General features: G+C 42.1%; 1 protein-coding gene across 3 annotated transcripts in view; it reads left to right on the top strand.

Annotated features, from left to right (window-relative positions):
- Nucleotides 1-13,410, top strand: part of PKHD1L1 (PKHD1 like 1) — a 195,482-nt gene that overhangs the window by 138,564 nt on the left and 43,508 nt on the right. For all 3 annotated transcript variants that reach the window (XM_066578545.1, XM_066578543.1, XM_066578544.1), the window contains 12 exons: nucleotides 718-874; nucleotides 2,556-2,644; nucleotides 3,495-3,649; nucleotides 3,748-3,877; nucleotides 3,967-4,082; nucleotides 6,342-6,471; nucleotides 7,939-8,112; nucleotides 8,352-8,455; nucleotides 9,068-9,194; nucleotides 10,514-10,635; nucleotides 11,457-11,547; nucleotides 12,671-12,819. In XM_066578545.1, the coding sequence (XP_066434642.1) occupies nucleotides 718-874; nucleotides 2,556-2,644; nucleotides 3,495-3,649; nucleotides 3,748-3,877; nucleotides 3,967-4,082; nucleotides 6,342-6,471; nucleotides 7,939-8,112; nucleotides 8,352-8,455; nucleotides 9,068-9,194; nucleotides 10,514-10,635; nucleotides 11,457-11,547; nucleotides 12,671-12,819 (1,544 nt within the window). The remainder of the gene's footprint in view (nucleotides 1-717; nucleotides 875-2,555; nucleotides 2,645-3,494; nucleotides 3,650-3,747; nucleotides 3,878-3,966; nucleotides 4,083-6,341; nucleotides 6,472-7,938; nucleotides 8,113-8,351; nucleotides 8,456-9,067; nucleotides 9,195-10,513; nucleotides 10,636-11,456; nucleotides 11,548-12,670; nucleotides 12,820-13,410) is intronic.

Below are 13,410 nucleotides of genomic sequence, written 5' to 3'. Positions count from 1 at the left end.
TAAATGACTGGATGGGCTAGCCCAAATCTTTAGGCTCCATGAAAAATGTTAGCTATATAAGATGTGGGCTTCTATTGGATGAGTCTTTGTGTGCTGCGTATGATATGCAGAGAAATAGAGCATGCTGCGATTTATTTCCCTTTGTGTACTGATACACAGTATCTACACGTCGGTGTGTATGTATCAATGAAAGTTCACTGACTCCATTCACTGTGTGTTACGCATGGTATATACGGGTGTGTAATACCCGATGACATTATGCCCATGTAAACGAGCCCTAAGACTCAATATGGGGAAAATGGCTTTTACCTCATTGGAGTTTTTTGCCTTCCTCTGGATCACCATTGGGGGTTAATAGGATTAAGTGGATGAACATCTGTCTTTTTTCGGCCTTACATACTATGATACTGTGTTAATTTTCACGAAGACAAAATCTTGCAGTTTCCGCCATTATACAATGGCACCATCTGCTGGCTAAAGCCAGTAACTACATGCTGAGATGCGTTGGAGAACGTCTGGCAGCGGAGCAGCAGGTAGAATACTGTAAGTACAGTATATCCTGTTAGACATCTTCCGACATTAGAGCTGTGCAGGCTTCAAAGTGGACCTAAAAGGGCTAGAGCAAAAATACAGAAACGCCATGGTCAAAGTCGTCATTCTAAGCATTAGTCTAGATCTATTGTAGAATTACTATTCATGAGACTTTTCTGCTCTCAGTGTCTGGAAAAGGCAAACTTCATAGACGTGCTGTGGCCGGGACCCTGGACTCAACTATGACCAACACCAATATAAGTCTGGTGGTCTACCAATGCTATTATAAGAACTGCACCCCACCCCCTCCAACCCAAGGCGCTCTCAACCCTTCCGATAAGGAGTAAGTGTTACTGCAAGGTAACTTGTAGATTTCCATGTATAACTCTCAGATTGCTCAAAAAACATCTGCAGACAAGTTATTTGTATGGATTAACTATTATGTAACTGTATGCAAAGAAAGAAGATATATGACCAGGTACTGGGGCTGTATTTTATTTGTCTATGCTCTATTTTTTTCTTTCTCCTGTTACTCATTGTCAGTCAGGAGGGGTAACATTACTCCTCAAGGAGAGCACCAAAGAGGTGAGTGAGGAGACTTATAAGGCCATCCATGCTCCTCTGGGTAATATGCAAATAAGGGAGATGGAACAATACCTCTGCAGCACCATCTATGGGATGGCGGCATTCCTTAAAATCAATGCTTGACTCTTTAAACACGTCTTTAGAGCAATGATTGGGAATTGAAAACCAAGCCAGAATCCATACACAGACAGCTGTTTTGGGGTGATTGCCCTCATTAGTGTGCAGTAGGATCCTGGCTTGGCTAGTGAGAGGCCTATGACGTGGTTTGGGAGGGATAACGTCGCTCCTTAAAGGTGTTTTCCAGAGAGAATACTACTGATGACCTATCCTCAGAATAGGTCATCAATAGTTGATCGACTGGGGTCTGTCGCTCAGGTCCCCGACCGATCAGCTGAGCGGATGCATGCTGTCACCACTGCAAATACACAGAGGTCTAAGATGAAGCAGCAGAAGTCTCCATGCCGACCTCTGTGTAGTGGCTAGCGCTTGTAACTGCAGACACGGTTCGCGTGGATTTCAATGAGAGCCGTGCCTGCAGTTACAAGCACCAGCCACTACACAGCGGTTGGCGTGGAGGCTTCAGCTCTGAGCATGCTCAGGAAATAAAAGAACAAGGAAAAAGTCTAAAAATGACAAGTTACTTTAGTTCTATAAGAGATGAGCCTCAACAAGTTCCAGACATATTCTCTCAATGTCCTTTGCAAGCTGTTGGCTATGATCTCCTGCTCATTCCGCTCTGCTACCTGAAGCGCGCGTACATTCAGTCTTGCCAATGCCAATCATCAGCCCTACTAATCATGGAGCACCTCTGGTTATATCAGGCATTATGTTTTTTGGTCTTTCCTGGCTAGTTGAAGGTGCCATTCATTTGAACTGACTTTCCAGTTTCTGACTATTCCTGACTTCTCTGTATCTCCGCTCCTAACCTTAACTTGCTTTATTGTCCATTGTCTCATCTGCCATCTCCTGCAACTCTTGGCTTGTTGCACTGTACTGAACCTGCTCTGTGTGCCCTGACCTCTAGCTAGTCCTTTGTATTGGATTTGCACCTCCTGAACTCTCTGACTACGCCTCTGTTCATACGCCCATTACTGTGCTCTGGTCTATTGCATCGTCAGCTGCCACATAACTGGGACCACTTCCAGTGTAATAGCTTGGGGACCCCGCAGTAAAGCTCAGATCCCATCTAGTAGGGTTGAAAGATGAAAACCAGGTTCCTCAGCTGTTTCCTCTGGATTTGGCTCAAAGTCAAACCAGTGTGTGGCACAGCGGGTCCACGTCCGCTGATCCTGAGAATGATATTGCTATGGGGTCCACACTTGCCCCTGTAGTCAAGTAGAGAATTTACAAGTGAGTAAGATGTGTAATCTATAATGATAAGAGGTGAATACACTACTGAATAATTGTACTTGTTTAAAATATTCAGCTTTTCTTTCCAGTTTATGGTCTAATAGGTCCTTCTGGGAATCCTCACCAGACAACAATTACACCGTCCCACAAGAAGGATCCAATGTTGTGATCCCGGCAGGTATTATTGTGCTCCTTTCTATATACTCTATTGTTTCCTTTCTGGTTTATGTCTTTGTTAAGACCCATTTAGACACAACGATTATCGCTCAAAAGCCATCGTTTGCTGTGTCTGCTGTCCATGGTGCTGAATTCTCCATGGGGAGCCCGTGGCTGAACAATGAAGCTAATTACAGAGCTCAGACCTCCTGCTGAGTTCTGTAACAGCTTCCAGAAGCTCATTTGCATGCAAATAAAGCTAATAAAGTACTAATAGCAATTAGTGCCTACTTTATGCAAAACAATCATTCATCTTTCAATCTTTTGAAAGATATCTGTGTGTGTAAATGGGCCTTTATCCTCAGTGAGTGGGTTGAATTTGTATTTATGCAACAACCAGTGACTAATCTTTTATCACTTTTGGCCCCTATGTCATTATGCCATTGTTCTCGGCCCTCAAGGTTCCATCTTTCATTTCTTTTTGATTATACAATTCAAAATAGTACTGAGATTTATAATGGGGCCTTACAGAAGATTTGTGATTCCTAAACACGTTTCCTTCCTTTTTCAAAAAACTTGGGACTGCTTTGTTAAGCAGGATGATAGTCTGCCCCTACCACAAAATGGATTACTATGGTATTTTGAGGAAACATTAACCAGTTTTCAGAGGACTTCTAGGCTTCAGGTCATACTGCTAATCGATACTTCAGTACTTTATGGTGATTGTAGTTTGGAATATCTAGCCATGAAGAATAATTCAGGTCTCTTTTGGTGTTCTATTAAAAAGTGTTTGGGACAATATGGGTTAATGCTAACAAACAAATCTTGCATTCTGATGATTTATGACTAAACATCTTGTTCTTCCATTTCAGGTAAGTGGATTGTAGCTGACAAAGAAATCCCATCCCTGCACAAACTCATTATTTATGGTGTCTTGGAGTTGAGGAATATCACCAAGAACTCAACAGCCCAGGCTGCATCCACCTTCGAAACCACTGTACTCCGTGCCACATACATTTCCATCCAGGTGAAGAGCACAGTACAATCATATCTGAAATGATACAGTATTTTGGAGAATATGAACATGAATGATACCTTCTTTTCTTGTTGGTTGGTTGTGGGTAGGGTGGGAGATTAATAGGAGGAACAAAGGACAATCCATTCCAAGGAGAATTACATATTGTACTAAGAGGAAATCATTCAACCCCAGAGTTACCATTGCCAGATGGACAAAACCAAGGTTCAAAGGTTTTAGGTAACTTCAGATATATAATAGTATGGACATTTGAAGGCAACATGGACATTATAAATGTAAACACTTATTCCCCCATTTTTCTGTATTAGGAGTGTTTGGTCAACTGGACCTACATGGACTTTCTCGCTCTGGCAGAACAAAGCTGACAGACACAGTATTAGCAGGATCCCAATCCATCACCGTCACAGAACCGGTAGACTGGCAGGTGAGTTTGATCATTCTTGTTGCACTTTACGGAGGAGAAAACTAGGGGTAAAAGGAAAATGTAAAGTGTTGAGTTCTGAAAATAATAGCTGGGACTGGCCGGGTTTCTGTGAACATCTTACCCCTTCAAAGGTTGCATGTCAAGTGAAATGTGTTTTATATGGTAATGTCTTACAAAAAATCTGAATAAGAAAATACATTTGCAATCAAAATTATTCAACCCCCATTGTAAACGAATCTGCCAAATTTACAAGCTTTCAACTGTTTGAAAATAAAACAATCATACACAAACAATTTTAATAACTCAACGAAACTAACATAATAAGTGTTTTCTCCTAATTCAACAGAAATGACACTTTTAATGACTACTGCAGTCTCAGGGTGCATTCACACGAACATATATCGGCTCGGGTTTTACGCCGAGCCGATATACGTTGTCCTCGGGTGCAGGGGGGGGGAGGATGGAAGAGCCAAGTGCAGGAACTGAGCTCCCGCCCCCCTCTCTGCCTCCTCTCCGCCCCTCTGCACTATTTGCAATGAGAGGAGGCGGGACGGGGCGGGGCTAAAGTCCGGGAATTGGCCCCGTCCCGCCTCTCCCCATTGCAAATAGTGCAGAGGGGCGGAGAGGAGGCAGAGAGGGGGCGGGAGCACAGTTCCTGGCCCTGGCTCTTCCATCCTCCCCCCCCCCTGCACCCGAGGACAACGTATATCGGCTCGGCGTAAAACCCGAGCCGATATACGTTCGTGTGAATGCACCCTCAGAATTATGCAACACCCTAAATAGAATCCCTCATAAGAGCATACATTTTCAAATCTAATGTTGCCTCAAGCATACCTGATGCAACTAATCAAGGGCTATATTGGTTGCATCAGATGTGCTTGAGATAAAATACATCAAATGCCTGGATTGGGTAGTGGTTTGACTGTGGCATTTGATTGTATGTTAGTAATATGGCTAAGTCAAGAGAGTGGTCCAAAAAGTTAAGAGAAAAGATCATTGCCTTGCACAAACAAGGAAAAGGATACAAAAAGATAGCAAAGGCATTGAATGTTCATAGAGATAAAAATGGAAGCACAATTTGAAAGTTAAAGGAACACTGCCTGGATGTACCAGAAATAGGAAGCTATCACCATCTGCCACCTGATTCCTGAGGAGGCAGGTAGTCAAAAACCTTTGAGTGCCTACAAAAGACATGCAGCAAGATTTGGTTGCAACAGGTATTGAGATTTGCATTTGCACAGTAAGGGACATACTATACGTTGAAGGTCTTAATGCCTGAACTCCAAGATGTACACCAATACTGACACAAAAGTGCAAGACAGTTCGGCTCCAATATGCTCAAAACCATATAAATAAGCCACAGGAGATTTGGGATTCTGTTTTGTGGAGAGGAAACAATACTAGAACTTTTTGGGTCTATGGATTAGCGGTATGTCTGGAGGAGGAAGAATGAAGCATACGCCAAAAAGAAAACTCTGCCTACAGTGAAGCATGGGGGTGGCTCTATGATATTCTATGGCTGTTTGGCTTCTTCTGGCACTGGAAACCTGGAATACAAGATGATTTAATCTTTAATCAGGAAATCTTAGAAGAAAGTGTCATGCCTTTTGTGAGGAAGCTGAAATTTGGACCTTCCTTGTACCTTCCAAGAGGACACTGATCCCAAGAAAACCTCAGTCCACTGTGGCTTGGATTCAGAAAAAATTTCGGAAGATTCTGGAGTGGCCATCAAATTTGCCTGACCTGAACCCCATGGAAAATCTTTGTAAAAAAGGTGGTTGCAGCACACAAACCCAAGAATATTAGTGAACTGGAGGCCATTGTCCATGAGGAATGGGGTGAGATTCCTCAGAAACATTGTCAGAAGCTGCTGTCTGGCTATACATCAGGTTTGCAACAGGACATAACAGCAAAAAATGCTCTGCTGAGTACTTAAGACGCTTTTCATGATGGGGATGAATAATTGTGAAACTGTGGTAGCCATTAAAAGTGGCATTTTGTGGTTCATTTGTTGCGTTGAGCTATTTAAACTGTTTTTGCTTGTTTTTTTGCAAACAGATGAAAGTTTGCAAATTTGGACAGTAAACCTAATGTCCATTGAAGAGATGGGGGAGGGTGGGGGATAACTTTGATTGCCACTTTTCCAATTAGCCATGAAAGTGTGAAGTACTGTATGGAGTTCCACTGTAAGGTCATTAGACTTTACTATGGGATCCCCATATTATATAGGAAAATAATGAACCACTTTTCCATTACAAGGTGGGAGAAGACATTCTGATCACTACTACTAGTTATAGTGCCTGGCAGACTGAAATCAGAAAAATCATTGTGGTTTCTCCTGACCAGAAGACCCTCACGTTAAATGCGTCCCTCAGCTTCAATCACTCTGGTAAGTAACACAATAAACAGCATTAGTTGACATTTAAAGATGTTTTCTGTTTGGACCACCTTTATAGAGGTTATTGGTATCCTATAAATCTGATAACGAGCGGGGTACCTGCAGTGAGGTCCATTAGTGTCAGCCATTGTCAGTGCTCGATGAAGTAAATGGGCATCCATTGTTTTCGATTAATGCAGGTGGTCTTCAACGCTGATAGCAACACTTGAAGTTACATAATCCAGCAAGTCCAACCTATAATCCCTCAGTATTGATCCAGAGGCCGGTGAAAACGTCTGAGGAATTTCCTAGTTGCTTCATATTGTGGGGAAGATTCCTTCCTAACACCAGCGTAGCGGACAGAATAAACCTCTTGAACAGTTATGCATTTCCAGCTCCTTGTGGGTTATACTGGCACCAGATATAGCAAAGCTTAATTTGACATTTAGCACATTATCATAACTCAACTACAATGTACCCCGATGCTGTAAATCGAGTTCTTACAATGTAGCAGTCATGTTAAGGATTACTAAATCTCTATGTGTTGTCATGCTCTAACAAGGCATCAATACCAGGAATACGATAAGGGTAGGAAGGTGTAAACTCAAGTGAAGAAGTATAGTCAACGTGATTATTCTCAATGCCGGGGAATTGAACAGCGTATTACGGAAATCCAAATTTATAGCTTTGCTGTCCAAACCAAATGAGCCCCTGCCTCAGACAAACACTGTATGGCGTGCAGAAAAAGTTCATTAATTCATGCTGCTTGTGTCAAATGCTGGCCTTCCCATTAGCATGGTGCAATCTAGATTCATCTGACCAGACAATGTTTTTCCACTGCTCAGTGATACCATTTTTGCGCTCTTTTACCCTTTTGGAGTCTCATCTTTTTGTTTCTGTAAGGCAACAGTGAAGCTGGAACTGGCCTTCTGCTGTTATAGCTCGTCCGTACTAAGGAACGGCAAGCTGCACATTCAGACATGTTAGATGGAGCACCAGTGTTGTATTCAGCTACAATTTGCTTGACTATGCACTGCCTGTTCATCAGAATGATTCTTGGCATCCTCCTTTGACCCCTTTTGGAGGCGAGTTGTTTACATCCACAGGATCACGTAATGTTTTTCCTTGATCACACCATTCTCAGTATACTGGCCACACTGCTGCACAAGAAAATGCCACAAATTTGGCAGCATTTGAAATCCTGGCTCCGACTAGTCTAACACCGATGACCAGCAGAGGTGTAACTATAATGGGTGCAGGGCATGCGGTCACCCTGGATCCTTAGTGGTCTCATAAGGACTCTCTTCCCCATATAAAGAGACTTTACAGATTTTGTATTAGGGGTCGAGAGCTTCACGTAACGCCTCTGTTAATAAGCCTGAACTCATTTGAACAATTTTTACCTATTATGTATAACTAACTGTTATTATTCCTTCTGTATTCACACTTTTGAGATTATGTCCGTCTATTTTTTTCCAGCAAACACCTATCAAGTTCCAGACACCCCCCTGAATTACACCCTGGCAGCAGACGTTGCTTTACTTAGTAGGAATATTAAGATCATTGGCGAGGACTACCCTGGTTGGTACGACGAATCATTTGGCGTTCGAGTTCTTGTCAGCACCTTCTCAGCCAACAATATGGATTATCGAGGTATTGTAGATTTTACCAACGCAGATTATTTTTGTAACGATGCAATGTTTTGCAATTCGGGTCACATCCAGTATCGCGACTAATGTTACTGGGTACGATACTGACCCCACAGGAAACTATGGAATAGGAAACATAGTCTGTTTGCCTCCGCTACGTTTGTACTGTAAAAGAGGCTGGAAGGCCGGACATGCCTACACGAAGGGGCCCGTACTGATCATTGAATGCTTATGTTTTTGAAGGTAGTGCAAGATTCGAAAATGTGGAATTTTATCACAGCGGGCAGGAAGGTTACAGAGATCCAACGGACCCAAGGTACTCCTTGGTGTTCCTCAATCTTGGAGAGGTAGGTTTTTATGAACTTGTATTTTACTTCTTCACGTTACTACTTTTTGGGAAACTTAGTTTTTGTAAAATACATTATTCTGGATGTCATTTCCAAGCACAAGTTCTGTATTCATTGCACTCATTGAAAGTACTTTCTGCTATACTCAGTCGCCACCTGCTAAGTAATGCTCTGCCAAGAGGGGTAAGGTAAGGGAAAAAGACGAATGGCCCTACTTGTGAATCCTTGGACATCAGAATTATGGCATCCAAATAGTACAATTTAGGCAAAGATGCCAAAATTGCAACTTTTAGGACGATTGTGCCATGCTCCGCCAATTTATTAAACAGTGGAAAGGTTTTGTCTTTAGAGGGAGTAGAAACTGTTGTAGAATTACTCCAGCTTTGAGCTGGTGCAGGACTTCTGGGGCACGAAGTGCCACTAGATGAGTCCAATATATTAAGAGGCTTTAACCTCCTAATACTTTTGTTACTTATAGCCGGGCGTAGGGATTACTTAGACGGAGGTGTGGAACATAGGTCTAACTCGATAAGCTCCTAAGTCTCCAAAAATATATCTGGATCCCCCCCCAAAAATAATGTTAATAATAAACACATGTTTTGTCATTTAAAGGTATCTTCAGATGAGTCCTATGTTAAGGGATGTGCCTTCCACAATGGATTTTCCCCGGCAATTGGTGTGTTTTACACAAATGGACTCGACATTGATGACAACGTTATTCACTTCACTGTTGGAGAAGGTATACATAGAAGAAGGGACCCCCATACTAGGAAACGTTATTTATCCTGCACAGTGAACATATAGCAAATAACTTTACAAAAAGAATGCCAGAATTGTTGTTTGGTCCTTCCGTCTCCTGTGAAAAGGAATCAATGTTAGTAAGGGTGGTTTCACATCTGCAGCAGGGATTCCTCTTTCTTGCTCCGTTCGGGCAGCAGGAAAGGGAATCCCTACGGGCGAACCGTTCCGTCTCCAACCAATTTGAAGTAAAGTGTTTTTACTTATGCAAAAAAAGTAAAACATAAAAAAACTATATAAAGTTGGTATCGATGTAATCATAAAGACCCACAGAATAACATTCATATGTCATTTAGACTGTATGGTGAACACTGATAACCCCCAAAACCAATGCTGTTGATATCCCTTTAAAAAAAGGTTACAGGGGTTGTATGACCATTGCCTTTTATCACCTATCCATTCTGAGAACGGGGGTTCCGTTTCCACTCTCCTATTCACTGCAAACCTCACAGAGTGCGTGCGCCATGCCACTCCATTCATCTTCAGTGAGATTGCCAAAGATAGTCGAGCACTTGGTTATTTCCGTAAGCCCTGTTAAAATGAATGGAATGGCACAGCTCAAGTGTCACTGTCGTTCCATTCAATCTCCATATCATTGCAAGTGAGTGAAGTGAGGAAGACAGTAGGAAACAGAACACTTGTTCTTGGGATCGGTGGGGGTCTCAGCGGTGAAATCTCTACCAATCAAACTTTTATCACAAATCCTATGCTTTAATAAGTATTGTTAAATACATTGCATATCGCCCAAAATGCTGCCAAAAGAAGTCATCCTGCAAATAACAAGCCCTCATGCAGCTATTTCAATAGAAAAATCAAAAAATTATGGCCCTCAGAATGTGGTGATGAAAAAGTGAATAGAGGGGTTGTCTCTTCATGGTCAGCCCTGGCGGTTCAGGTTTCTAAGAACCCCAGTGGTGATGGGCAAAATTGCAGGAACCCTTATATTTCCCCTACAGCGGCTGCTGCAGGGGAAATGTTTTAAATAGCATGTATGTAGTATTACTTGATATCTGGGCATGTAAGAAAGGGAGCCTCTGATATCAGGCAAGATAGTGGGGGAGAGTAACGGACCCTCCTTATGATGATAATATGACTTAATACATCGTATGGAAAGGGGTGAGACAAATCCCTAAAATTGGATAAACAATTCTTGTATAATCTGATAATTGCCTCTGATAGCTCCAGCCCTTCTGTGTGTTTTGTCTTCTCTTGGATACTGAATTACTAAATGTGGAAAGTAAATGAAGTCTTACTTTGTAGGAATCAGAGTGTGGGGAGAACGTGTAAATATAAGGGGAAATCTTGTTGCCCTTACCATCTGGCCTGGTACCTACCAAGATCGTGAGGAAGTGGACAATATCCTGTGGCATGCTGGAATAGAGGTTAGCATTGCTGTTTGAGTGAATTTGCACCTTTTATGATCCTGATTACCGACATAGACTTAAATAGAACCTGTTAGCAGTACCAAGCACCTAAAACCACCAAAGCACCGCTTTATAAACAGGCTTTTAAGACATCCTGAGTTGCATGGCAATGTGCTTTGAACGGTCCGGTGAGTGGCTGGACTGTCTCTGCTACCCAAAGTTCATTTCATAACCCAACCCCTCTTTGCTTTTGTCCCATCTACAATGTCATCCACACGACAATCAAAATCTTGCGCATGTGCAGGAAGATCATGGACCAGCGCATGCACAAATAATTTGGTCCTTTTGTGAGTAGATTTTTCCAGTGCATACCCCAGTCTCCGATGATTTGGTGCATGCATGAGATGTTGATCATCTTCATCACAGAGGCAGGCTGGGGTTATTAAGTAAACTTAGCGTGCAGCGTGGAAAATTTTAAAAGGCTGTTTGTCCAGGAGCTACAACTAGATGCGTTGTGTGAACAGCTCTGCATCAGTGTTCTGTAGTTGTAGGTGCTTGCAACTACTTACAGGTTTCCTTTAACAGGCAACATTATGGCTGCATGCAGCCACCACTAGAGGGAGCTCAGTGTATACTGTGTTATCATTGCATTCATGGTATCATGTGGTAGGCAACTTGTGCTGATTACAAGAATTCTAACTATGCTGGAAGTTTGGGAATTTTTCATGCAACTTTTTCCTCCATAGGAAAACATGGAGCTGTAGAGCTCTAACTATATGCATATACATACGGCCTGCAAGGAAACACCTGAGCTAAAATCTGTGCTGTTTTATTTCTAGGTCAGTGAAGGAGCTGACATTATGCTACAGAATAACGTGGTGGCTGGGTTTGAAAGAGCTGGATATCGCATTGATGGAGAATCATGCCAAAGTGAGTAATACGAAAAAAGTTTGGTACCGTGTTAGCCAGTAGAGCAAAATGTGATTGTTCTCAGCAAGAGAAACCAAGTAATCTTGTAGATATGATACCTTTTAATGGCTAACAAAAATACATGATGTTATAGCGAGCTTTTAAACCTACTCAGTGTTCTTCCTCAGGAAAAAATGGAGCAGATCTAAAGATGCATTTATATAAAGATATTTACACATGAACATATGGGGGGGCACAAACATAATTGGCTTAATTTGCAATTGAAACTAATTCCAAAACAGGATAAAAGGGCGCAGACATGTTGTGATTAATAGGACTTAGATAAATATCAGAAAGGGATGAGCATAGCAGTAAATACCTAATTAGTCCAGTGGCAAGGAATGTGAAAGTTTTTTGGTCTCTAAATTGATGTTAGGGGGTCACCAGGCCAGCGTGTTACCTCTGTTCTGGGTTTTCCATATCTCATAAAAAACCCAGTGAGATTCATTCCGTTTCTGATAGTATCAAAGTTGTTTATAAAATTATATTCGCAAATTCTTTTGCGCTGTTGGGACTTAAAATTGCCTTTAAGTATGATAACTTTGTTGTATTTTGTGTCCGTGACTAGAAAAATGCTTTGCCACAGGTAATTCTGTCTTCCTTTCTTTAATTGTGTGGCAATGAGACCTCATTCTGGCTTTCAGTTCTTGTCCTGTTTCCCCAACATAAAGGCCCCCTACAGGACATTCCCCTTTTTTCAAATTCAGTTTTTTTAATTGTTGAAGGGGTTGTCTGGGACTTTTACTGTAAAGACTAATAGTTGATTAACAGGGGTCCATTAGTCTGGATCAGCTGATCCCCAGGCCGACAGTAGATGAATATTGCACTTTAGCACTAGTGCTAGTTTAGTAGTTATGATCAGTATGTGGTTCTGATGTATTGAGGGTTCACAGAATTAGAATATAGTTCTACAGTAAAGTGGCTGCAAAGGTGAAACCTCTTTTTTTTCAAGAATGGTGGTAGACAGAATCTGACTTCCGGAATGACTTTTTCCCATTTTAATAGGAAGAGTCAATTTAATAACATTGCAGTATAATAAAAATGGATTACAACCAGTAATAACATTCGGTGTGTTGTCTTACAGATGTCGCTAATCGCAGTCAGCAGTGGTTTAACAATGAGGCCTATGGTGGGTTGTATGGCATCTATATGAATGAAGATGGACTCCCCGGGTGCGCACTTATAAGGGGGTTTAAATTATGGAAATGCTGGGATTACGGGATCTACATCCAGGTAATGTGTGAAGATATAACTGCCCCAGTGTGTCCACTTAAAGGAGTAATGTCTCTTAAAGAGGTATTCCTAAAATTTGATTATTACCTGTGTTGGTGAGGCTGAGCATGCACGATGCCACTCCATTCATTTCAATGGGACTGACTGGAATATATGAGTACAAGGGCTCGGCTATCTCCCGCAGTCCCATTTACAGGGAACAAACTTCTGGTGCTGTTGTGGGATGTGAGTGTTAAACCCATCCTCCCCTGTGAATCCAGCACGGTCACCATATGAAGTTGGCGCTCGGCCCAAAAATCTGACTCTTTTCAGAGTCCCATGCCGCAGTCTCCCATAGACTTGTATAGGAGACTGTGCACAAGACTCTGAAAAGAGTCTGATTTTCATGCTGCACGCTGACTTTCCCGGGTAACAGTGCTGGTTCGTAGGAGCGGGTGAGTATAAAACATACATCACCCGTCTCCCTGTCACCTCCCCTAACTACATATTAGCTTAGTTTGTAGTGCTGTGGGGATATGACAGGTTCCGTTAAAGATGAATGAAGCAGCATTGCATATGTTTGACCACAGCTCTATTCAATCTCTGCACCCC

Source organism: Eleutherodactylus coqui, chromosome 9 (assembly GCF_035609145.1).
Source record: "Eleutherodactylus coqui strain aEleCoq1 chromosome 9, aEleCoq1.hap1, whole genome shotgun sequence".
NCBI classification, from domain to species: domain Eukaryota; kingdom Metazoa; phylum Chordata; class Amphibia; order Anura; family Eleutherodactylidae; genus Eleutherodactylus; species Eleutherodactylus coqui.
The sequence above is the reverse complement of the archived record's forward strand: the minus strand, read 5'-3'. Positions and strand labels throughout refer to the sequence as shown.